Source organism: Protopterus annectens, chromosome 6.part0 (genome assembly GCF_019279795.1).
Source record: "Protopterus annectens isolate FY-2018-M chromosome 6.part0, PAN1.0, whole genome shotgun sequence".
NCBI classification, from domain to species: Eukaryota; Metazoa; Chordata; order Ceratodontiformes; family Protopteridae; genus Protopterus; species Protopterus annectens.
Window position 1 is genome coordinate 1,592,576,687 of NC_056737.1, and position 25,482 is coordinate 1,592,602,168.

The 25,482-nt window shown below is 42.5% G+C and overlaps 1 protein-coding gene across 1 annotated transcript in view; it reads left to right on the top strand.

The window, feature by feature from the left end:
• TFCP2L1 (transcription factor CP2 like 1) overlaps positions 1-25,482 on the top strand; it is a 1,111,497-nt gene that overhangs the window by 181,757 nt on the left and 904,258 nt on the right. Inside the window, exon 2 of the mRNA XM_044075043.1 lies at positions 1,207-1,358. Coding sequence (XP_043930978.1) covers positions 1,207-1,358 — 152 coding nt within the window. The remainder of the gene's footprint in view (positions 1-1,206; positions 1,359-25,482) is intronic.

The following is a 25,482-nucleotide window of genomic DNA, read 5'->3' on the forward strand; positions in this document are numbered from 1 at the left end:
GATACGTAGCTTACTGTAGTGTATTGTAGTATGTATACTTTTATAAGTTCATAAGTAAGTAGTAGGCTAGTCCCCTTTGCAGGCCATTTTAAGCCTAACCCAGTTCCCTTTTTGTGGTCAAATGACCTTATCCCATTTAGTTACAGATTGACTTTACCAATCCCATGGTTGGTTACCCCTAATGAGAATAACTGTAATCAAACTATAGATAATCTGAAGAGACCCATGAATGGGATAAAGCATTTAGGAACTGCCTGTGTCTATTAATAGTACAGAAGCAGTCCTGAGGTAATTTTTCTGTTTCCCATCCATAGATCTGTGTTGCATTTGAATATGAGCAGGGATAAACTTTTTTTTATGTTGTTGAGGAGTCTGTTCCAGAGAAGCAATATCCTCTGTGAGATATACCTGTCCTTCCAAACCATTCTTTTGATGTTACAGAAGCGTTTTTGATTTGCTAGATAGAGTATTTCTGATGCCATTAGACAAACTGGTGTGCACTAAATCCACCAGTAATGGGTCAGAGGATGCCTTGTATGCCTGACACAGGTCACCTCTTAGCAGTCTGTAGGATACCAGGTATAGTGAGTGGACTTTGAGCTTTTTAGTGAGACACTTAGGTTGCTACATGTGTCTGGAGAGATACATGCCAAATGGGGCATTATACTCAATGATTAACTGAGTAAAGGGGATAGTGAGGGCTTACTAAAGGGGGGGGGGGTGGCATCCCTGGATCTAGACACAGTCACTCTGTTTGTAAGCTGTGCAGTATAGAAGGATTTTCTTACACCTATGGACACATGCTGGTCAAAAGTTAGGCCACTGTCTACATAAGTTCCCGAATCCCGAACAACCTTTTCATCCTTTTTAGAGTTTGCTGCTGCTGCTGTATGTCACTGCTCTGGAGATCTGTGACAGCCATTAACTGTAAGCAGAGTAGTTCACTATATGGAAGCACCATGACATAATGATCAATCCTTTAAATAATCTGGTGTACATACTTACCAGTGAAGGAATTTTTTTGTTTTTGTGTATGAGTTGTTACCAAAATCACTGCAAAATTAATAAAAAAAAAAAATATGAAATAACTCATTTGAGTTATGTGTACATATTTTGGTTGGATTGTGCACGTCTCACTGCCAGCTGATAGAAAAGAAGATTACTCCATATCCATTTTCTAATGGAATGTACACTTTCATATTTTAGTGATGTCCTTGCTCTGCCAATCTTCAAGCAAGAGGAGCTCCAGCTGTCTCCTGGGAATGAAGCAAAACTGCCATCTTTTCAATATATTCTGTGTGCACCCACTTCACCTGCAGTCAAACTACATGAAGAGACACTTACATATCTTAATCAAGGTAAGGGCAGACCTTTTTACCTCAAACCCCCAGAGGTGGAACAGCTGTATAAATTACTGTAGCATTTATTAATTTTACCGTTCTTGACCAGATAAGTGGACTGGTCCTAGGATGCTTTTCAGCCACAACCCAGGCCAAGGAGACAAGATATATTTTATTTTTTATTTCATTTTTCCTTTGCTGACTGGATTTGTCCCGCAAGGCTTGTGGTCTCTTTTCAGGGGAGACCTAAACTGGTAATTATACTATTAGTGGCAATTTGGCCAGTGCTTTGGAAACTTCCCCTACTCTTTTTGATAGGTGCTGTGGGATCTTTTATATCCACCTGTACTACCACCAAATCAAGCAGATGGGACTTCGTTTAACATCTCATCCCATAAAGTAGACAAAAAAGTACAGTAAGCATAGTATACATTAGACAAATACAGTATGTAATACAGTGTTGGTACTTTAGAAGAGAAGGCACACCTCACTATAAGTACAGTATTTACTTTACATAGGACAATGTCCAGTATTTGTAAACAAAATAACACATATGGTCACAATAATATAACATTTACAGGTAATAATTAAACACGTTGGCAGCATTTCAGAAGCAAACTGAATGGAAAGACACAAGTGCTTGCAGTATATGTAGCATGATGTTATCAGCTTGTATCTTTTTTAGATTTGCATTTGCTTTCTTTGGTGAGCTGTGTTTTGAAACACTTAAGGTTGTGTATTGATCTGTACTGATTTTTGGGTAGTGCATTCCTGGATGATGGTATAATTTTTAAAAAAGGCACATTTTTTTGAGGTAAGCTTGAATGGGGGTCTTACTAACTGCAACATTTCACTTGATGTAAGTGAACGGGCATTGTGTCAGAACCTCACCATTTTTTGTCTCTGTTTCTTGACACAGGCTGATTTGGTTCTGGATTGTGCTTTAATTTCCAAACCTAACCTGAATGGAAAGTGTGCTATTCATTGTATGACTTACTGTAGTGTCTCCTTGTTGATAGATCATTAAATGGCTTATTTGAAGCAGAGAATAAAAATTAAATCTAGTTTTTATGGACTGCTTTTTCACAGTCATGGTGGGAGAGAGTTGCATACCACATAAGCTGTCAGACTAGTGAATCAAGGTAAATTATACTGGTTGTGAAGGTTACAGCATTTTCTTTTTTATTACTTTCTGGATGTTCTTCCTGTTTCACTGTTGCAGTCATTACATTTGGGTAATTTGCTGGCAGGTTGCCCTCAGTCGGGCTGAATTTCAAAGTCTTGGGTCCTGCATCGGTTGCTGTCTTCTCTTCCATGACATCAGGTCATCAGAGGTATAAAACATGCAGCCAACGCCATTTTCTTTAGTTTTTCTTGCCGCACGGTGCCCGAAGCAGAAGCATTTTGCAAGTGCCGGTCGGCCAACTACTGAAATATTCGAGTTTGAGTTTCAGATCCGAAGTCTTCACTAAAGCTAAGTACCCCGTTGGGGAAACTATTTTCTTGCTTTTTACTGATGTCAGAAAAAGTTAATAATTGTATTACTTGTGGGAAGCAAATACCTCGTAAGGATTTCCATTTATACTGTATTCCTTGCCTAGGCCCTGATCACAATGTGCCTGGCTGTCGGTTTTGTGCTAGATTTAACCAACGCACTATTAAGCGTTGGTATATTTTTGCATCAAAGTATTTTGGAAACAGATTTAACTACTGAGAAATGTCGTTGGATAGTAATCTGACTACCGGAGTACATAGAAAACACAAAGAAAAGGACAGAGAAAGGCAGTCGAGATCCAAAACCGATGGCGAAGCTTCTCCTAAGCCAGTCGCCGGTTCGCCGGTACTCAGTGAGGCGCTTTCGCAGCCACTGATACCCGCTACCTTCGGGTTGCAGCCCTCTACAGACACCCATGTGGAGTCTGGTATGCCGCAAGATACTCAAGGTTTTGGACCGACTGATGTATCTCTCTCAGATGGGTCCAGAGCCGCTGAGCAGGCACCGGCTACTGAGTGTGTATTCAGACCTCAGCATTTGTATATCAAACCGACGACAGCTGCAAAACCAAAGAAAAAAGCAACTTCTAAAACTAAAAAAAACGATGCATGAGCCACGTACACAGGCCTCTATGCCTGAAAAACAGATGATCAAAATGGCTGATGACCTTATTACCTTGATCAGAGATACCCATCCCCCTCCAGATAAGAGGCCTGGGCAAGACACTGATTATGAATCTTCAGATCAGATTTCTATTTCTTCTGATTCCTCTTCTGATCAGGAATTATCTATACCTCCCTATGAGGATTCTGATGCTGAGGAGTCTATTCCATCTGCATCTCCTCCTGAGGATTATTCATTTGGAGAAACCTTGCATACATTGAGGGAGCATTTTCACTGGAAAAGTCAAGACTTCTCAGAATCCAAAAAGAGGCTCAGGGATTTCCTTCTACTCCCTCAGCACAAGCCTTTAGCCATTCCCCCTGTTTTAGACATTGTGGATGATGTGTTTTCGGAGTCAAGCTTGACCCCTGACTCCTTACCTCTGGCTTCCAGTAAGTCTGACAGATATTACAGGCTCCCTGACTCACATACATTTTTATTTAGAAACCCTGCTGCTGATCCTGAAACTATTTCATAGGGTACAAAGGGAGTTAAGGCCTCAACAGCAACAAATCCTACCCCCTCTGACAGAGATTCTAGGGCACTAGACAGATGGGGAAAAAAGGTTTATACATCTGCAACCTTGGCAATCAGGGCCTTAAACTATCAATTTCATATGCTTAAGTACCAACAACATGTTATGGGATTGCTGAAACAGAAAATTATGTTGATTTCAGAATGTGCAGAAAATAAAGAATTGCAGGAATTATTGCATGCAGCTGAACAAGTTGGAAAGCATATTTTGCAACGTGGTTTCGATTCCTTAGAGGCCTCCTGCAGGGCCACAGTTACTGGATCTGTAATTAGGAGGCATGCCTGGTTAAAGGAATAAACTGTGCCTGATCATGTTAAAGCTAAATTGCTAGATGCACCATTACAGCATGATTCTCTGTTTGGTATTAAGGCAGAAGAGGTTTTAAAGAAAATGGAAGACAAAGCTAAGTCTATGCAAACTGTTAAATACTTCTTACAAGTGCAGCCACCAAGATTCAGTAGACACTGGCCTGCATGGTCCTTTCCTGTGTCAGACAGAGCTCAAAGGGGGAAATCCAGACGCCCTAAAGGTTCCAGATACCAGGTGCAAGATTCATACAGGTCAAAGCAATGGGGCATTTCCACCTCCAAATCTGGAAGAGATAAAGCGCAAACCTACAGAAAGCAATCCCAATGACTTCCCTCTGCCTACACCAAGCACTTATCTTTTGGCAGCACTCAGGGGGAAAATTAGCACTTTTTGCTCAAAATTGGCAGTTAATAACCCCAGGACAAGTGGGTACTAAACATCATATCACAGGGATACAGATTCCATTTCCACACTCTGCCAATGACAAATGGTTGGCCAGATCTGCCAAAAAAATTAATGGGCAGAGGCACAGAAACAGGTTACGTCCCTCATGGATATGGGGGCCATTCAGACAGTACCAGAACAGGAAAAAGGACAAGGGTTTTACTCAAGACTGTTCTTGGTACCCAGAAAGGACAAGGCCTGGTGGCCAGTACTGGATTTATCGATTTTGAACACATGCCTGGACATTCCAAAGTTCAAAATGCTGACTTTGCAGCAGCTTCTGCCCATCCTGGGCAAGAATGGTTGGCTGGTGACTTTAGACCTAAAAGAGGCATACCTGCATGTTGCAATAAGACAATCGTGCAGAAGATACCTCAGATTGAAGGCTCGCTTAATGCATTACCAATTCTCTGCACTGCCCTTTGGCTTATCTACTGCACCCAGGGTCTTTACAAAGTGCCTGGCACCAGTAATTGCATTTTGCAGACAAAATATATCCTTATTTGGATGACTGTCTCATTCAAGTAGAGAACAAGGACACTCTTCTTCGGCACCTGGCATTTGTGAAAAGGCTTCTAACAGGCCTAGGGTACACAATAAACGAAAAAAAATCACAATTGGTACCCTCTCAAAAGATAACATTCCTGGGTGCAAGCTTGGTTACAACTGCCCAGATGGCTTACCTCATGCCAGACAAGCAAACGCAACTGACTGCTTACTTCAAACTGATGGCAACAAAAACCCAGTCTTCTGCAAGACAAATTCTGCAGGCTCTGGGCTTCGTGGCATCCTCCATCCTACTAATTCCATATGCAAGACTGCATATGAGGAAACTTCAATGGTACCTAAAAAGTTTATGGAGTCAACATTCACACAGTCTGGAAACAATGATTCCTCTCATTCCCTGCCTGCAACAGGAGTTTCTATGGTGAGCAAAGGCATGTCACCAAAACATGGGACGGCCCTTCACTCTAACCCCTGCTAGCCAAACCTTAACAACAGACGCATCAGATTATGCCTGGGGGGCCCACATGGCAGGAAGACGCATTCAGGGCTTATGGACACCAAAACAAATACATCTACATATCAATCAGAAAGAGATGCTAGCTGTTCAAAATGGCCTAACAGCCTTCAAGGACTTACTTCATCCAGGACAACTACTGATAAAGCCGGACAACACCACAGTCATATGGTATATAAACAAGCAAGGGGGCACACACTCATACCCCCTTTGCAGATTAGCCATGACACTGTGGTACACAACATTGACCTACCAAATGCATCTTCAAGCTCAATTCCTGCCAGGAAAACAAAACACTCTGGCAGATGATTTAAGCAGAAACCTTATGGATCCTCATGAGTGGAAACTAAATCCACAAGTATTCAGCATGATAACAGAGAAATGAGGGAGCCCAGACATAGATCTATTTGCCTCTCCTCAAAATTATCAATTGAAAAGATTCTGCACAAGGACTTATCACAGACAAGCATGGAAAGTGGACGCCCTATCCTTCAGTTGGAAAAACCTATCAGTTTACGCCTTTCCTCCTCTGCCTCTTCTACCCAAGGTCCTCCTAAAAGTCAGACAAGAGAAGCCAAAGATGATATTAATTGCCCTGGACTGGCCCCGCCAATACTGGTACCCAATCCTAAGGAACTTGTCTCAGTACCCAGCTTGGACGTTGCCTCAAAGATCACAACTACTGTCCCAGCAAAACAATCAGATCCTGCTCAATCAACTACGGACTCTGAACCTGGCAGCATGGCTAATCATGTAGTCATACAAACAACACCTCTCACTAAAGCTGTGATGGATGTCATTTTGGAAGCAAGAAGGCCTAGTACTAGAAAATCTTATGCTGACAAATGGAAGAGATTCTGTGCTTGGAATCAAACACAAGGAACTGATACAGCAGTACAAAATATTCCTCAGATATTACAACACTTAACTGAGATGCTTGACAAAGGCCTATCCTTCTCATCAATCAAATTCCATGCCTCTGCCATTTCAGCTCATTACAATACAGAGCCACCAATCTTTTCTCATCCTTTACTAAAGCAGTATCTTAGAGGAGCCAAAAATTTAAGGCCTCCTAGAAGATCACCATTACCTACATGGGACCTCAGTTATGTGTTGGAAAAGCTCACACTGCCTCCATTTGAACCAGCTGCTACCGCTGATCTAAAGTTTTTATCATGGAAAACAGCTCTGCTACTAGCAATTACTTCAACAAGAAGAGTTGCAGAGCTACAGGCCCTCATGGCTGTAGAGCCTTTTCTCATATTTTACCCAGACAGGGTGTATCTGGGGACAAATCCTACTTTTATGCCTAAGGTGGTTTCCAGTGTGGCTCTTAACCAAACAATTCATCTGCCAACTTTTTATCCAAATCCGCAGAACAAGGGGGAGAGAATTCTGCATTCCTTGGATGTACACAGACAGCTAAGATTCTACTTGAGCAGGACTAAAGCTCTAAGAAAAACTGACCAATTACTAGTGTCATATGCTGCAGGAACAGAAGGAAAGGCTATTTCAAAGCAGACAATTTCAAAGTGGATAAGCCACTGCATCCATTTCTGCTACTTACACCATGGTAAACCTGTGCCCAAGGGCATTAGGTCTCATTCCACCAGAGCTGCAGCTACTTCAGCAGCCTTTCTCAGAGGAGTACCAACCAAAGACATTCTAGCGGCTGCTACTTGGAGTTCTGTTCACAACTTTACAAAGCATTACCATTTGCCTCTCTACTCTAAGTCCAGGGCAGGCTTTGCCACTGCAGTGCTGCAGGGCCTTATAGCTGCACCTAATGCTGTTTAGCTCCAGCCTCCCAACTATAGCTTTGGGATTCTACCCAAATGTAATGACTGCAATCGTGAAACACGAAGAACATAGTACAGTTGTGTACACTTACCATAAATGTAGATGTTCGAGTGTATTCACTGTTGCAGTCCAGGTTACCCTCCTGCCATCTCCCTGTCATTCTGAAGTTTATCTTTCCTTCTCTATCTTCTACAACCTATGTGGTGTATTTGCCTGTAGATGAAGGTAAAGTTTATATTGATGCATGTATATATATATATATATATATATATATATATATATATATATATATAATTTTGCTACCTTTTTGGGGGCACCTGACATCGGGGTCAAGAAAAACTAAAGAAAATGGCGTCGGCTGCATGTTTTATACCCCTGCCGACCTGACGTCATGGAAGAGAAGACAGCAACTGACGCAGGACCTAAGACTTTGGAATTCCGGCCAACTGAGGGCAACCTGCCAGCAGATTACCCAAATGTAATGACTGCAACAGTGAATACACTCAGACATCTACATTTATGGTAAGTGTACACAACTGTACTGTTTAGAGGAACTGTTATATCAGTGTCAATATACCAGCTGTGTAGATAAACTGTTCGTGATGATCAGGTGTGTAGATAACCTGCCAAGACTGTACATAAAATACAAACCTGGTAAACTTTTTTGTTTGTTTATCTTAACCAATTATTTGGGGCCTACTGTTAGGAAATATATGTGAAATACAAGTAGGGTTGCCACCTCTCCCGGATTGTCCGGGAGTCTCTTGGATTTTTATAACATCTCCCATCTCCTGAAAGTAATTCAAAAAACTCTGAAATGTCCAGGAATATTGACATTACACTCTTGCTTAACTGGAACTCAAGCAACCGGCATTCATTCACGCACAATTGCACTCACTCTCTCCCAATCTCTCTCATTCACACATATACACACACACACACACACACACACACACACACACACACACACACACACACACACACACACACACACACACACACACACACACACGCACACACACATACAATCACATCCCGTCCAATACCTGCATTCATTCACACATCGCACTCAGTCTCCCAATCAGATGCACACACACACACACACAAACACACACACACACACACACACACACACACACACACACACACACACACACACACACACGCACACACACACAGACACACACACACACACACACATTCTCTGCTCTCTCTCTCACACACACACACACACACACACACACACACACACACACACACACACACACACACACACACACACACACACACACACACACACAAATCTACTTTCTGAAGGGGGGTGAGGGACATGTGGTGTTGATACATAAATGGAAGTTTACTAGTTATTATGATCTATGTTCCAAGTGCAAGACATTTCACAAGTCGCACAAATTACCCCCTATGTGTTCCATTTATCAATTTTCTGTGATTTTTTTTTATGTTAGAGTAATGCTTCTCATTATATAGCATCCCCGCAGTGGTGGTGCTGCGGTAGCATTGTCGCCTCACAGTCAGACGCTGTCCAGTTCGATTCTCAGCTAGAGCGTCTTCTGCGTGGAGATATGCATGAATGGGTCTACCTTCGTTGAAGGTTGTGCGTCAGGGCTGGTAACTTGGTACGTAAAAATCAACTACCAATCATTAGTGGACCGGAGTTCCGCTGTGGCGACCCCTAACCGGGAAAAGCCGAAAGACTCACCAGATTAATGCTTCTCATTAACTGTGTGTGTGTGTCTGTATAATGTCAGCTGTTTTTTTAGTATATTTTGGTGATGATTATTTTAGGATTTGCTAGTTTTGTAGTTCAGTTATGTTTTTTAGTTAGCATAACTTATAATTTACATATTTCAAACTGGATCCATTTTTTTGGATAATGCCATTATGTTCATCATTAGATCACTTCTGAGGTAATATAAAGTTATATGGGACATCTCCTGCCAAGGACTGAATAGTATACAAAAGCTTTTGGGTGCCATCCTCATCCACCATAAGTTTGTTGAAGTGTGAGGATGTGCTGGTATTAAAAGGGATATGGGTACAAAAATTCATAATTTTCTTTGCATTGAGTTTTCCGATGTCTCAAATACACTGTGACTTCAGTTTCATTGGTCAACTTGTATCTCAGCTTTCTTGGTACATAAGTACCCCTTTGGGGGTCATCCTTTACTTTTTGACCAATGGTTCTGGTAATTTGTTTTTCTGTTGTGTCTAGCAGAAGGGGAAAATGCATATGTCAGACAAATTTCATATACGAATTCACACATGCCCTGTGTCTTTTGTCTAGGGGAATCCCAATATATGCATTTGTGTGATATCTGTCTTTCCTTTATCCCGAAGAACATTTACAGTCTACTTAATAGCCTTAATCTTTTTTAGAAAACTGACATCTCAAAACCCCCTCTTATTTCTCCATGGTTACATACTCCAATTGGAGTCCCCCTTCAGGCTATGAAAAAGAGACAAACTACTAAAGTGAGTACTGAAGGAACCCTTCCTTCTTCTCACTTTACCAGTCTGGGACTGACAAATCCACTGTAGCTGTCATGGAGTCCGCAGGCTGTCAGTCCGATCTTCCCAACCTGTCTGGTATTGCTCCATGGGAAACTGCTATGGGTCAAAAGTCAGGCATATCCACTAAGATTGAACATCAGGTAATCACTGAAAAGGAAGAACATAGTTTTCTTTTGTCTGAAGGAATGGATTATATACCTCAGGTCTTTGAGAGGAGGTTTCAGATTCCTTCATGGAGGACTGGATATCTGATATGTCCAAAATAATTAGGTGGAAACTTAAAAAAAAAAAAAAAGAAAAAGTCTCAAAAAGGTCAAGCACTTTCTTCCACTCTTAACTAGTGTCAAGGGATCCCAAGATGAATGGTACAGTTTTGCATCAAGGCTTTTTAGAGCTTTACAGTTCTCAACAATAGATTTGAAGTAGTTTACTTCATTTGGTCTTCAACCTGTGGGATACCGGATCCGTATCGGATCCGAGCCGGCAATCTCACTAGCATCTGCTCCAAGCTCCAAGCTCCTCCCCTTACCCATAGTACACCTCCACTACCTTCCAACCCCCAGATCTCATTTGCAGCGGCTAGCTGAAGCATCGTTATCTCCAGAGCTCTGAGTAGTAAGTGGGTATTAAAGCTTTTAGAAAGCCTTTTTTTCTCTCTAACTCTTAGGATAGTGGTTAGTATAGGTTCCCCTTCTCCTTCCCTCGCTTGGTGCGTCGTGTATTTAAACTTTATTGTTGTTTGACTTAGTTGGTTAGTGTACTTGCTTCCCCTCCCCCCTCAGTATGTTCTGTGTGTGAGTGTGGTGAGTGGTTTTCAGTGGGAAAACTAATATCTTTTCTCTCTACTTGTTTTTCCTCTTTTTGTCTGAATGGCTGATAAGCTGGTGTTTAAAAGATGCACTGAGTGTGGCCATAAGTTGTCCCCAGCAGATGGCCACACTCTTTGTGCAATGTGCTTGAGCGTTGCCCATCTAAGTTCAGACTGCTCTATATGTGCGGGTTTTAACCTGCGTGCAATCAAGGACAGGAAGGCAAAGTTGGTCCTGAAAGGCCTTCTTCCCACTTCTGAGGCGGTTGCCTCATCCTCGGCTTCGGTCACAGCGGCTGCTGTGGCTGCCTCTCCCTCTTCTCTTGCCCTTGCTTCTCCTCCCTTCCAAACTGGGACACAACCTCTGGTTTTAAAGCCTGTGGAAGTGGAGTGGAAAAGGGGTAGAGAGAAGGAGAGAGAGCCAAAATCCAGGACAGAGAAACATAAGAGGTTCCTGGACCTCCCTTCACCTGGTAAGAGTCATAGGATGCGTGACTCCCCTCAGTTCCGATCTCCGAGGTTTTCTCCAGAGCTGGAGGAGACATGCTCTACATCTAGGGCCTCGATTCCCTGACCCGCGAGATTGGAGTCCATGGCCTCATCGAGGTCCATGCGGTCCTTATCGGAAGTCAACATGGATAAAATGATGAGGAGGTTCATTCGTACTTAGATCCAGATGGGGGTCTTGCCAGCCCCCTCTCCCTCGGGGGGGAGCTCGCTTCCCATTTTTACACCAATTTCTCCTTCTCTGATCCATCCACCAGGTTCGGAGTACTCGGATCTGAGGATGGCTTTAGTCAGTGGGTCGGCACTGATGGTACCTGCTTCCTTGTCGCCAACAGCTGCCTGGAGCGAGTTGGATCCAACCAGCTAAGATCCAAGCTGCTCTCAGAGCCAGAACTTGGGTGTCGGATCCAAGGGAGTAGAACTTTTTTCATCAGCTCCACCTTTGTCAGGCCAAGTTCCCTCCCTCAGAGCTCCGTCCACTTTGGGCCCGGCTCCGATTCTCTCGTCGGACCCAGGGAGACCAGCTTCCTTATTGGTTCCACAGGAGGTTCATTCTCCCTTGGGGTTCGACGTGGTGGAAAGGGTTTTCTCTGCTGGATTCAGACCCCTGACTATCCCCTCAGACTCCGCCCCGATCCCCTTGGCTCTTTCTACAAATCCCATCTACTTCCTGGGTGTCCCATCCCACAGATCCCTTGGTGGACCTGGTCATCTCGCAGGCCTGGAAGGAGCCAGACACCATGGAACCAATCTCCAAAAGGCCTGGCAAGATCTTGTGTCCACCTTTGGATAGGCCAGCTTGGAACAAGGGCTCCCCTGTAGATGCTATGGTGGTAGCAGCAGCCACAAAGAAAGAACTAGCCCAGGAGAGTTCCTCAGTTCATCCTCTTGACCAAGAGTTGCGGATGATGGACCACTTAGGGAAGCTTCACCTACCTTTTCTATTAGGGTGCTGAACTACCTGGCCCACGTCATGAGACTCCAATGCAGCCTGGTCAAGAAGTTGGCGGAGTCTCCCCCTAAGTCCATGTTGCAGGAGGACAGGGACTCGTTCTCCACGAGGATGGCCACTTTGAAAGCAGTCTCCAGCACATCCATGCGACTCCTTTCACATACTACTGAAGGAGTGGCTAGGGTGGCTGTGTCTGGCGTGTCCATGAGGTGCAACGCCTGGCTCAGACTTTGGCAATTTTTGGAACCTTTCAAGGCATTCTTTGCCAATGCCCCTTATGATGGCTCTACTCTCTTTGGTAAGACCATCAAAGAGACTATAGTCCAGAGTGAGAAGGATGGGAAGACACTATCTGCCATCGGAATCTGCTTCTCAAACCCTCAAAGGTCCTTTTCCCGGAATCAGAGAGGGCAAAAGAAGTATTCCCAGGACACTCAGGGCTCTTATTCTTCCCCCAGAGGCAGAGGGGGACAGAATGGATGCCAGCTTAGAGGCAGAGGGGGTCTGAGGAATTTTGGGTCTTGAGAAACTTTCTCGGACAGGCGTGGACAGCAACACTGAGGGGTGGCCTGACTGCTCTACTCTGGAGGCAGTTGGGGGATGATTGTCCTGGCATCTGGTGGCATGGGAGTCCATAACATCAGACCTCTGGGTGCTTCAGATCATATCCAGAGGATACTCTATCCCCTTTGTCGGTCTTCCAAAATCTCCCAAACACCTCGCAGGCATACCACCCATGCAAAGGGAGGCAGCTGCAGAGGAAATTTCCAAACTGCTAGGAAAACGAGCCATCAAAACCGTCCCCCCAGATCAGTCCAGATCGGGCTTCTACTCCAGGTTCTTTTTAGTGCCAAAGAAAATGGGGGACATAAGGCCCATTCTGGACCTATCTACCCTGAACCTGTCAGTTGCCAAAGAAAAATTCTGGATGATCACACTACAGTCCATCATGCCGTACCTGCAAGAGAGCGACTGGATGTGCTTGTTAGACCTCCAGGATGCTTAATATCACATAAAGATGTACAGAAGCTCCAGGAGGTTCCTCCATTTTCAGCTAGGAGTCATTCATTACCAATTTTGAGCCCTACCCTTTGATCTCACCACAGCCCTCAGAGTGATCACCAAAGTGATGGCAGTGGTAGAGGCTCACCTGAGGCTTCAGGGGATTAAGGTCTATCCATACCTGGATGATTGGCTCCTCACTGCTCCCACCAGGCATCTACTCTCTCATACCAGGGATTATTTCTTAAACCTTGCCCTGCACTTGGTGATCACAATCAGTGCATTCAAATCACTTCTAAATCCTGTCCAGGTGATAGACTACATTGGGGCAAGGACAGATATATTACAGTGCAAAATCTTCCTGACTTTGGAGAGAGTACAAAACCTGAGGATACATGTCTCTCCAATCTACCATTCTCATCTTCCATCAGCAGAATCTGTGTTGAGGGCCTTACATTCAATGGTGGTAACCATAACGCTTCTCCCGTGTGCCCAGATACACATGAGAATTCTACAGTGGACACTAGTGGTACAATGGTCCCTGTTGGAACTACCATTGTCATATTCAATACAACTCAGTCGAGTCTGTCAGTCATCCCTTTTATGGTGGATGTGTTCTCTGGACATTTTGGAGGGACAACCCTTTGTTCCAGCCCCTGTCCAAGACATAGTGACCACATATGCCTCCCAACTCAGGTGGGGGGGGGCATTGTTCAGGCAGGACAGTCCCCTGTAGAGAGCAGCTTGCACATAAACGTTTTAGAGATGAGGGCGGTCTTCTTAGCATTGCAGGCCCTTCATGCCTTTCTTCCTCCTCGGGGAACAATTGCTATTCAGTCAGACAACATGTCGCTGGTCTGGTATATCAACAAACAGGGAGAGACCAGGTCTTATCCCTTTTGTCACAAGGCCATGAGAGTGTGGCAATGGGTGATCTCCACCAGTCATTTTCTCATCGCAGCGCACATTCTGGGATGGTCCAACATTCTAGCAAACAGGTTAATTCGGACTATTTTGATGCCTTACAAGTGCTCTCTAAATCTTTCAGTAGCGGAGCAGATCTTCCTGGAGTGCGGTCAGCCTTGCTGCGATCTCTTCGCATCTTCTTCCAACGTGAAGTGCAGTGGGTTTTTCACTCTGAACCCCCTGCCAGGGGGAGTCCCCCAGAGATGCTCTAGTCCATGCTTGGCCTCCTGGTCTTCTATGTGCTTACCCTCCAGTACCTCTTATTCTGAGGTTTCTACAGAAAGCTCATGGAATGGGGAGAAAAGTGATCCTCATTGCCTCGCCAGGTATGGTTTTCCTTCCTCTGGTCTCACCTTCTGGCTCTGCCCTGGATCTTGGATCCCATTCAGGATTTGATTTCACATCCATCGGGGGTTTCTCATCTGAACCTGGACAGTTTGAAGCTCACGGCTGCTCCAGTTCCCATGATCGCTAGGGCTCCTGGATTATCCTCTTCAGTTAGGTCTATTCTGGTGGCTGCTCATAAGTCTTCACCCAGAAAGGTTTATCGCAGTAAATGGAAATGGTTTTCCTTTTGGGCCTCTCAAAGGAGTTTAGACCCCTTCACGGCTCCTATTTCTGCCATTCTTGATTTTCTAGCTGATATTTTTCAGCAAGGAGCTAGTTCTTCTACTGTCAAGGTTTAATTGGCTGCCATTTCTCATTTTCATGTGGGTGAGAATTCTGCCTCTCTAGCCTCCTCCAGACTGTGTAAAGCTTTTATTAAAGGGACTTTTCTGTTACACCCCCCCCTGTCAAGGATCCTGTTTCCCTATGGGACCTTACTATGGTTCTTCAAGCTCTGGCCGCTCTGCAATTTGGACCCACTGCAACCACAGATCTAAAATTCTTATCTTGGAAAATAGCATTTTTGGTGGCTATTATCTCTGCTAAAAGGGTTTCAGAACTGCAGGCATTGTCCGTCAAAATTCCTTATATAATTTTCCACAAAGATAGGGCTTCCCTTCGGACCAATCCATCCTTTCTTCCCAAGGTGGCATAACCAGCTGATATCAATCAAATCATCAATTTCCCAGTTTTCTTTCCTAATTTTGCTAAAAAAATGGAATACAAACTCCACTTGCTGGATGTTCATAGACAGTTATGATTTTATTTACACAGGACAAAAAAATTCCGTAGATCTGACCAACTGTTTGTATCCTTCCATAAACCCTTTTTGGGAAAACCTATCTCCAAGGTCACTATTGCTAGGTAGATTTCTTCATGCATCCTTCAGGTCTATAAGGACAGAGGCATGTTTCCTCCGGGTCAGGTGAAAGCTCATTCCACTAGGTCCATGGCTACTTTTGCGGCCTTTTGGTCTAGAGTCTCTTTGGATGATATTTGTTCTGCAGCTACTTGGTCCTCGTCTCATACATTTATTTCTCATTACAAATTGGATTTGACTTCCAGAAGGAGAGCATCCTTTGGTTCTACAGTGCTCCGGAATATCCTTCCATGAGGCCCAACCAGGAGTTTAGTAGCTGGGGACTCTGTCCCATAGGTTGAAGACCAAATGAAGTAAACTACTTCAGATAAAGAAGTTATGTACTCACCATAATGTTCCATCTGAGTAATTCTACTTAATTTGTCTTCAACCATCCCTCCCTCCTTCCCCCGGACCTTGTCATGTGAACAGCCTTTTTCAGGTCGGGTTATCAGTATAAGGATCAGCAAACTCGATCTGGGGGTTGGAAGGTAGTGGAGGTGTATTATGGGTAAGGGGAGGAGCTTGGAGCTCGGAGCAGATGCTAGTGAGATTGCCGGCTCAGATCCGATACAGATCCAGTATCCCACAGGTTGAAGACAAATGAAGTAGAACTACTCAGATGGAATGTTATGGTGAGTACATAACTTCTTTTTTCCTCTCATTCTAAGGGAAAACAGTCCCCCACTTGATCTTCTTCGTGTTTCACTGTTGCAGTCATTACATTTGGGTTATCTGTTTGCAGTAGCCCTCAGTCATCCTGATTAACAAAGTCTTGGGTCCTGCGTCAGTTGCTGTCCCTTCTTCCATGACGTCAGGTCGTCAGGGGTATAAACCATGCAGCCAATGCCATTACACCAGTCTTTCTTGCCGTGCGATGCCTGAAGCAGAAGCAGTTTGCAAGTGCCGGTCGGCCGACTCCTGAAATTTTTGTTTTCGAGTTTCAGAACCAAAGTCGTCAACTAAAGCCTACCAATGTCAGTAAAAGTTAATAATTGCATTACTTGTGGAAAGCAAATACCTCACAAAGATTTTCATTCGTACTGTATTCCTTGCCTAGGCCCTGACCAAGGTGTACCTTGCTGTCGGTTTTGTGCTTTATTTAATCAGCGCACTATCCATTGTCGATATATTTTTGCCTCTAAATATTTTGGTTCTCGGTTTAATTATCCAGAAATGTCATTGGTTAGCCATCTGACTACCGGGATTCCAAAAAAATGCAAAGACAAAGACAGAGACAGACCGCCGAGGTCCAATGCTGCCGACGACGCTTGTCCTAAGCCAGTCGCCAGTTCACCGGTGCTCAGTGAGGCACTTTCGCAGCCCCTGATACCCACTACTTCTGACTCACAGGCCTCTACTGAGACCCACTTGGAGTCTGGTATGCCTCAAGATGCTTCAACTGTGGAACCTGCTGATATCTCTACCTTGGATGGGTCCGGAGCCGCTGTGCAGGCAACGACTTCTGACGGTGTATTCAGACCCAACGGACATGCATATTAAACCGACTCCTCTTTCTTCATTTAGGCCAAAATCTCAAACCATGCCAAAGAAACCGACACCCAGGCTGCATGCTCAGGCCTCTATGCCTAAAAAACAAATGATAAGAATGGCTGAAGATCTTATAACTCTAATCAGGGGAAGTCAACCTTCCCCTTCTAAGAGACCTAGGACTGAAGTTGTTTATGAATCTTCTGAGCAGGATTCTGATTTTTCTGATTCTTCTGATGATCTGGATTTGCCCTTATCTACTTATGAGGATTCTGATGCAGAGAACTCTGTTCCCTCTGCTTCCCTTCCAGAGGATTTTTCTTTTGGTGAGACCTTACATACTCTAAGGGAGCATTTCCACTGGGAAAGCTAGGATTTTTCTGATTCAAAAAAGAGGCTTAGGGATTTCTTACTCCTGCCTCAGTGTAGGCCTTTAGCTATACCTCCTGTACTAGACATTGTTGATGATGCCTTTTCAGAATTTAGTTTGGCCCCTGATTCTTTGCCTCCTGCTCCCAGAAAACCTGACAAATATTACAGGGTTCCTGATTCACACAAGTTCCTTTTTAAAAATCCTATTGCGGATCCAGAGACTATTTCACAGGGACCCAAGGGCAGTAAGGGTTCTACTGCTAAAAATCCTACCTCCTCTGATAAAGACTTCAGGGTGCTGGATAGATGGGGTAAGAAGGTTTACACTTCTGCAACCTTGGCCATTAGGGCTTTAAACTGCCAGTTTCATATGTTAAAGTATCAACAACATGTTATTGGATTGCATAAACAGAAAATTATGTTGATTCCTGACTGTGCTGAAAATAAAGAATTACAGGGTTTAATGCATTCTGTTGAACAGGTTGGAAAACATACTTTGCAATGTGGATTTGATTCATTAGAGGCCTCTTGCAGGCCTGCTGTTACTGGGTCTATGCTCAGAAGTCATGCTTGTCTTAAGGAGCATTCTTTGCCTGATCATGTTAAAGCTAAATTGTTGAATGCTCCCTTAAATCAGGACTGCCTGTTTGGCAACAAGGCTGAGGAAGTTCCTAAAAACATGGAAGATAAAGGTAAATCTATGCAAATTGTTAAAGATTTCTTACAAGTTCAGCCTCCTAGATTTAGTAGGCACTGGCCCTCTAAATATTGGTCCTTTCCCACTCCTTCCAGGTTTTCTCAAGCCAAACCCAGACACAGCAGAAACCCCACGTTTCAGTCCCAAGGGACACACAAGACTAAGCAGTTGGGGGGTTTCCACACCCAAATCTGGGAGTAGTAAGACACCCCCCTATGGAAAACTGTCTCAATGACTTGCTTTTAAAACTTTCAAGCACTTCCCAACTGAATGCTCCTTTAGGCGGAAAGATTGGTCTGCAGGCCAAAAACTGGGAACTCATTACCCAGGACAAATGGGTTTTAAATGTAGTGTCCCAAGGATACAGATTTCACTTCCACATGTTACCAACACCAAACGGGTGGCCAGATCTATCCCCAAATCAGTGGGCAGAGGCCAAAAATCAAGTACTCTCTCTCTTAAACATGGGGGCTATTCAGTTGGTACCAGAAGAGGAAAAGGGACAAGGTTGCTATTCAAGACTTTTCCTGGTAAGGCAATACATGGTGTCCTATCTTGGACCTTTCTACTCTAAACACCTTTCTAGTGATTCCAAAATTCAAGATACTGACTCTTCACCAGCTGCTTCCTATGCTAGACAAAGATGCATGTTTGGCAACACTAGACTTAAAAGAAGCATACCTGCACATCCCTATCAGGGAGTCTTGCAGAAGATACCTACGCTTCAAAGCAGGCTACATGCACTATCAATTCTCTGCACTGCCCTTTGGCTTATCTACTGTGCCCAGGGTATTCACAAAGTGCCTAGCTCCAATCATTGCATTTTGCAGGCAAAGAAATATTCAAATATACCCATACCTGGATGATTGTCTAATTCAGGCAGAAAGCCATGACATTCTTTTGAATCATGTGGCCTTTGTTCAAAGGGTACTGACTTGTCTGGGGTTCACTATAAATGAAAATAAATCACACCTGGTACCTTGTCAACAAATTATATTCCTGGGAGCAAGCTTGAATACAACTTCCCAGATGGCTTTCCTCACGCCAGAGAAATGGATTCATTTGACAACCTATTTCAAACAAGTGGACACAAAAACCCAGCTATCTGCAAGGCAAATACTGCAAGCCTTGGGGTTCATGACCTCCTGCATTCTTCTAATTCCATATGCAAGGCTGCATATGAGGAAACTACAATAGTATCTCAAAAGCCTTTGGTGTCAACATTCACAGTATCTAGAAGCAAGGATTCCTATCATACCTTGCCTATGCCTAGAGTTCCTTTGGTGGGCAGAGATTTTGCACAAGGATTCCCCATAAGCTAGCTTGGAAAGTGGATGCTCTATCCTTCAGCTGGAAAAATCTATCAGTTTATGCCTTTCCTCCTCTGCCTCTGCTCTCCAAGGTACTACTAAAGATCAAACAGGACAAGCCAAGGATGATTTTAATTGCACCAGACTGGCCTCGCCAAAACTGGCACCCACTCTTGCGCAGTGTGTCATACTTGGCTCCATGGCACCTGCCTCAGACTCCTTCCCCTGTTGTCTCAGCAGGAGAACCAGATTCTGTATCCTCAGCTGCAAACCCTGAACCTAGCAGCCTGGCTTATTAACTAATCTCTCCTTTACCATCCCTCAGTAAATCAGTGATGAATATTATTTTAGAGGCAAGGAGGCCTAGTACAAGAAAATCTTATGCTGCAAAATGGAAAAGATTTTGTGCCTGGAACCAATCTCAAGGAATGAATGCAGCAGTGCCCAATTTACCTCAGATTCTACAATACTTGACTGAGATGCTTAATGCTTCATAAGGGCTTGTCCTTTTCCTCCATCAAAATTCATGCCTCAGCCATTTCAGCTCATTGTAGCACAGAGCTTCTTCTCTTCTCTCACTCACTGCTCAAGCAGTTCCTCAGAGGGGCCAAAAATTTAAGGCCACCCAGGAGAGCTCCAACTCCAGCCTGGGATCTTAACTTTGTCTTGGAGAAACTCACTCTTCCTCCTTTCAAGCCAGCTGCTACTGCAGATTTAAAATTTCTTTCCTGGAAAACAGCTTTCCTTTTAGCAGTCACTTCTGCAAGAAGGGTATCTGAATTACAGGCCCTTGTGGCAGTGGAACCTTTCATCATCTTTCATGCGGACAGGGTGTCCCTCAGAACCAATCCCTCCTTCATGCCCAAGGTGGTATCCAGTGTGGCTCTTAATCAGTCCATTCATTTGCCTACCTTCTTTCCTAACCCACAGAACAAAGGGGAATGGATACTACACTCTTTAGATGTGCAAAGACAGCTTAGATTCTACTTGGACAGGACTAAACCTCAAAGGAAATCTGAACAACTGCTTGTGGCATTTGCTGCAGGGACAGAGGGGAAAGCTATTTCAAAACAAACCATTTCAAAATGGATAGGCCACTGCATTCATTTCTGCAAAGCTATTTCAAAACAAACCATTTCAAAATGGATAGGCCACTGCATTCATTTCTGCTATAAGCACCATGGAAAACCTATCCCACAGGGCATCAGACCCCATTCAACCAGGGCTGTATCTACCTCTACAGCCTATCTCAGGGGCGTCCCTACTAGGGACTTCCTAGAAGCTGCTACCTGGAGTTCTGTACATACTTTCACCAAGTATTATCATTTGCCAATTTTCTCTAAATATAGAGCTGGTTTTGCCACTGCAGTCTTGCAGAGCCTTATAGCTGGTCCGAATTCTATTTAAATTCCTCCTCCCAACCTTAGCTTTGGGAATCTACCCAAATGTAATGACTGCAACAGTGAAACATGAAGAACATAGTGCAGTTGTGTACACTTACCATAAATGTAGATGTTCGAATGTATTCACTGTTGCAGTCCTGGTTAGCCTCCCTCCAACCCCCTAACTTCTTTTGACTGTACCTCTACTTTCCTTTACTATGCTCAAAAAGCTTTTTGGTGTATTTGCTTTTTTGTTGGAGGTATATCCTTGTATTTATTGATTTAATTGCTTCCCATTAGGGGGGCACCTGACATCTGGGACAAGAAAAACTGATGTAATGGCGTCAGCTGCATGTTTTATACCCCTGACGACCTGACATCATGGAAGAAGGGACAGCAACCGACGCAGGACCCAAGACTTTGTTAATCAGGCCGACTGAGGGCTACTGCAAGCAGATAACCCAAATGTATTGACTGCAACAGTGAATACACTTGAACATCTACATTTATGGTAAGTGTACATAGCTGTACTTTCTTCTGAGGAAGAATGTATTCCAGAATTGGCAGGGGAATGGTTAGATTATGCATCTCCGGTCTCCCCTCTGATCCATTGTGAATCATAGTCTGAGGGATCCTCTTGTTGAGGAGATTTCATTCTCTGACACCATTGCCAAAATGAAAGATCTGCTTAAATGGGAAGGAATAGATATTTCAGAAATTTAGAAGAGGTATTAAATACTTCTCTAAGTTGATTTCTTCAAACTCCTGGCAATTCCACCTGCTATTGGGGTCTTGGAGGATGCTTTCATTTCTGTGTATTCTTCTCTGAATGATCATCCCCCTGCTCCCAAGAAGCCTTATATAGTGTCAAAATCACACAATACCTTTTCAGAAATCCTCTTGCAGATCCTGTTATCATCTAAATCTTTGTCTCTTTTTACTCTAGTCTGCATGTTCTTCTCTGGATAATCAACCTCCCTGCTCATAAGAAGCCTGCCAGTCACACAAATACCTCTTAAGAAATTCTCTTCCAGATCCTGCTGTCATCTCTGTGGATAAGGATATACCTTGTAAAACCTTGTCTCCTCTGCTCTATTTTCACTGAGAAAGCTAGCAGGGCATTCAATAGATATGGCAAAAAGGTCCATACCTATTTAAAACTGACATACAGCGCTAATAATTGCCAAGCCCATATGGTCAAATACTTTCTTACTATGTTTTCAGACATGCAACAAATAATTTTTAAATTGCCTGCTTTGGATTCAAAATCTTTCATAACTTAACATGGTTTCATGTAGATCTCTGGTCACAAAAAACACCATAAAGTGTTCCTGTAATGCAGCTGATGCAGTTTCTAGAGCTGATGTGCCTGGTTGAGGTTACAGAGTTTCCTTGAGGATGTTAAATCCCAGATCCTCAATGCCTGCTTAGAGAATGATGCCATTTTGAGGTCTTAAAGTACTTATAAGAAAGTTGCAAGTGAATGCAAGGAGTAAAACAGCTTTTTCTATCATGAGTCCCTCAGTATAGCAGAAACTGTACCTCTAGCCATGGGCCCTTTTTCAGAAAGACGTTTAAACTAGGATAGCAGAAATCAGGAAAGAAACAGTACAAAAAGAAATGGCAGGATGACACCAAGAAAAAAAGTATAATGGTCCTTAGCGGTCTTCCCAAAGAAGGGTGCCTGACTGTTTAAACAGTTCTTCCTTTCCCTTCCTCCTCACCTCAACCAACCCTTCAAAACAGCAGACAGTGTGTCTCTCTTCCTGCATTTTTGAAGGAGACAACTGATGCTTGAGTAGTAGAAATAGCCCAGTGAGGGTAAAAATGACAGTGGAAATCCTTTCCTCCAAAGTCAGGGATCCCTCTTCGTCCAAAAAAATCAAACATAATTCTGTCTGTCATGCTGGCACAAGATGTTATACTTACATAAACACCACTAAATCTCCAAAATACATCAGCAAACAGGAACACGAACTGGAACACTACTGATGAAGATGACCTATTGAATCTAAGTATGAAAATGAAATGTTTGAAATGTGTGGATTTTGGTGAAGGGAATGAAAGTGATGACTTACAATGTAACATTTCATCTGAACCATTTTTCACAGAATATGGATGTTTAGAAATGCCTAAACTGACTTCAGACAGTAATTTTATGCCCCCCCCCCAGGGTTAGTCAAGCTATTAATGTGTTTGAAAGTTTTGTGTGTAAAAAAGTGGAAAATAGTTATGGCAAGTTTGTAAAGAAATTTGAATCGTATAACTTAAGGAAGGAAGAGTGGTTGACACCGCAAGAACTTAAGTTAAAAGTGAATGGGCTAATATACAAAACGGCTGACAAGGGAGGCAATTGGGTAGTTATGAGTCTAGTACAATATGATGAAATGGTTTCAAATATATTATCTGAAGAAGGATATTATGTTAAATTACAATATAATCCTTTACAAAGATTTTCAACAGATTTAGATGATATATTGGAACGTGGAGAAAGGTTTGGTTTTTTGAAACACAAAGATGTTAAAAAATTGATTGTTAACACACCTAAACATCCGTTTATGTATGCTATCCCTAAAATCCATAAGAGTATGCTTAAACCCCCAGGACGACCGATTATTTCAGGAATAGGATCTTTTCTTGAAAATGTCAATATTCTTCTGGATTTTCATTTTAAGAAATATTTGACAGCCATACCTTCTCATGTTAAAAATACTCAGCACATTTGTCAAGAACTGCTTAATTTGGAATGGAAAGATGATTATTTTTGGGTAACAGTGGATGCTACGACTTTGTATTCCAATGTTAACAAAAGATGGGGTATGGCGGCAATGGCCAAAAAACTGGGGGAAGGGCCATGGTCTACATTTTTGCTGACTTTGCTTGAATTTTGTTTGACCCATAACTATTTCACATGGAAGAATTAATGTTTCTTGCAAATGAGGGGAACGGCGATGGGGACAGCTTTTGCCCCATCGTACGTTATCAGCTATATGGGTGATTTTGAAAATCAGTTTATGGTATTACAAGATTACTATGTGAAAAATGTAGTATACTATAAGAGATATATAGATGATGTATTATTTATTTGAAAGGGTGACCATTCTGAGTTTGCGGAATTCATGGAAACTCTAAACAACAACCCACATGGATTAAAGTTTACCTGGGGTATTGACAGGGAAAGTATTTCATTTTTGGATGTCATGTTTTATGTAAACAATGACAAGAAGATACAGCACAAACCATATAGAAAACCCAGAGCTGTTAACAATTTCCTGCACGCTACCAGTATGCCCCCCATTTGATTGAGTCATTACCATATGGGGAATTCAAAATAATTTTTATGAATACCTCTGAAGCTGATTTAAAGGAAACTAACTTGACTGAGGTATATATTAGATTAAAGAACAGAGGATATGATGACCGAATATTGCAAAAAGCAAAGAATAAGGTTACAGAAACAGGTGAGAACAGAGTAAGGATTGGTGGTAACCATAATGGAAGAAAAATCATAGTACAAAGGGTGGAGGGGGAGAAGATAAATTGTTTTTCGTTACAAGATACTCTGATTTTTCTCCCATTTTGGAGAGAATTGTTAGGCAAGCATGGAAAATTGTAAGTGAGGATAATTCTATTGGCCTTTTGTTTCCTAAACACATAGTGTTTTCTTATGGGAGGCATTGTAATTTAAAAGAACTGCTGAACAGAAAAGGTTTAAGTTTAAAACATTTGGATGTAATAGGTAAAACTGTTGGAACCTATAGTTGTGGAAAATGTTCAGTATGTAACCATGTTAAAAATTTAGATGGTAGAAAGATCAATAGAAAATTGTGTAGGACCAGTGAATATTACAATTGTAACAGCTGTGGTATGGTATATATTATTGGCTGTGACTGTGATCCAATTTCCTGGTATATTGGTCAAACTACCAGGAAGGCCAAAGTACGAATTTTGGAGCACTTGGAGGATGTGAGAAGACAGAGGTTAGAGAGTCCTGTTGCCATACACTTTTTGTCTAAACATCAAGGGTCAGACAAGAGTTTATTCTATAGTATTATAGCTCGACCGACTCACAGTGATAGGAATTTTAAAAAACAATTAAACAGATTAGAGAGCAGAATGATTATTAATTTTCATACTTTATGTCCTCATGGAATGAATTTGGAAAATAATTTGAATATTTAGATCTTATATTAGGATATAAATGATTAATATTCGTAAATATTTAATAAAAATGAGGAAAAGGTATTGCAATACAACAACATACGAATTTTTATTATCAAATAGTGGATGTAGTCAGATGTAAGATGAATATACTGATAGTTATGGGTTGATTTAATATTTTGGTTATGAAATAAGTATGCATGTATAGGAAGATAAAGCCATACTATACCAATCATAAACACATTAATATGTTAAAAATATGTGTTTTGTATTTATATTTTCAACATTGTTATTGAAAAACATGAAGAAAGTAAAGGAAATATTGATGTATTTAAAAGTAGATGTACTTAAACGTTTTATGAAATGCAGTGTTATTTATGCATTTATATTTGATGTTGAATGAAGAAATGATAGTGCAATATGTTTTTGAATAGTATTATAACTCTAGA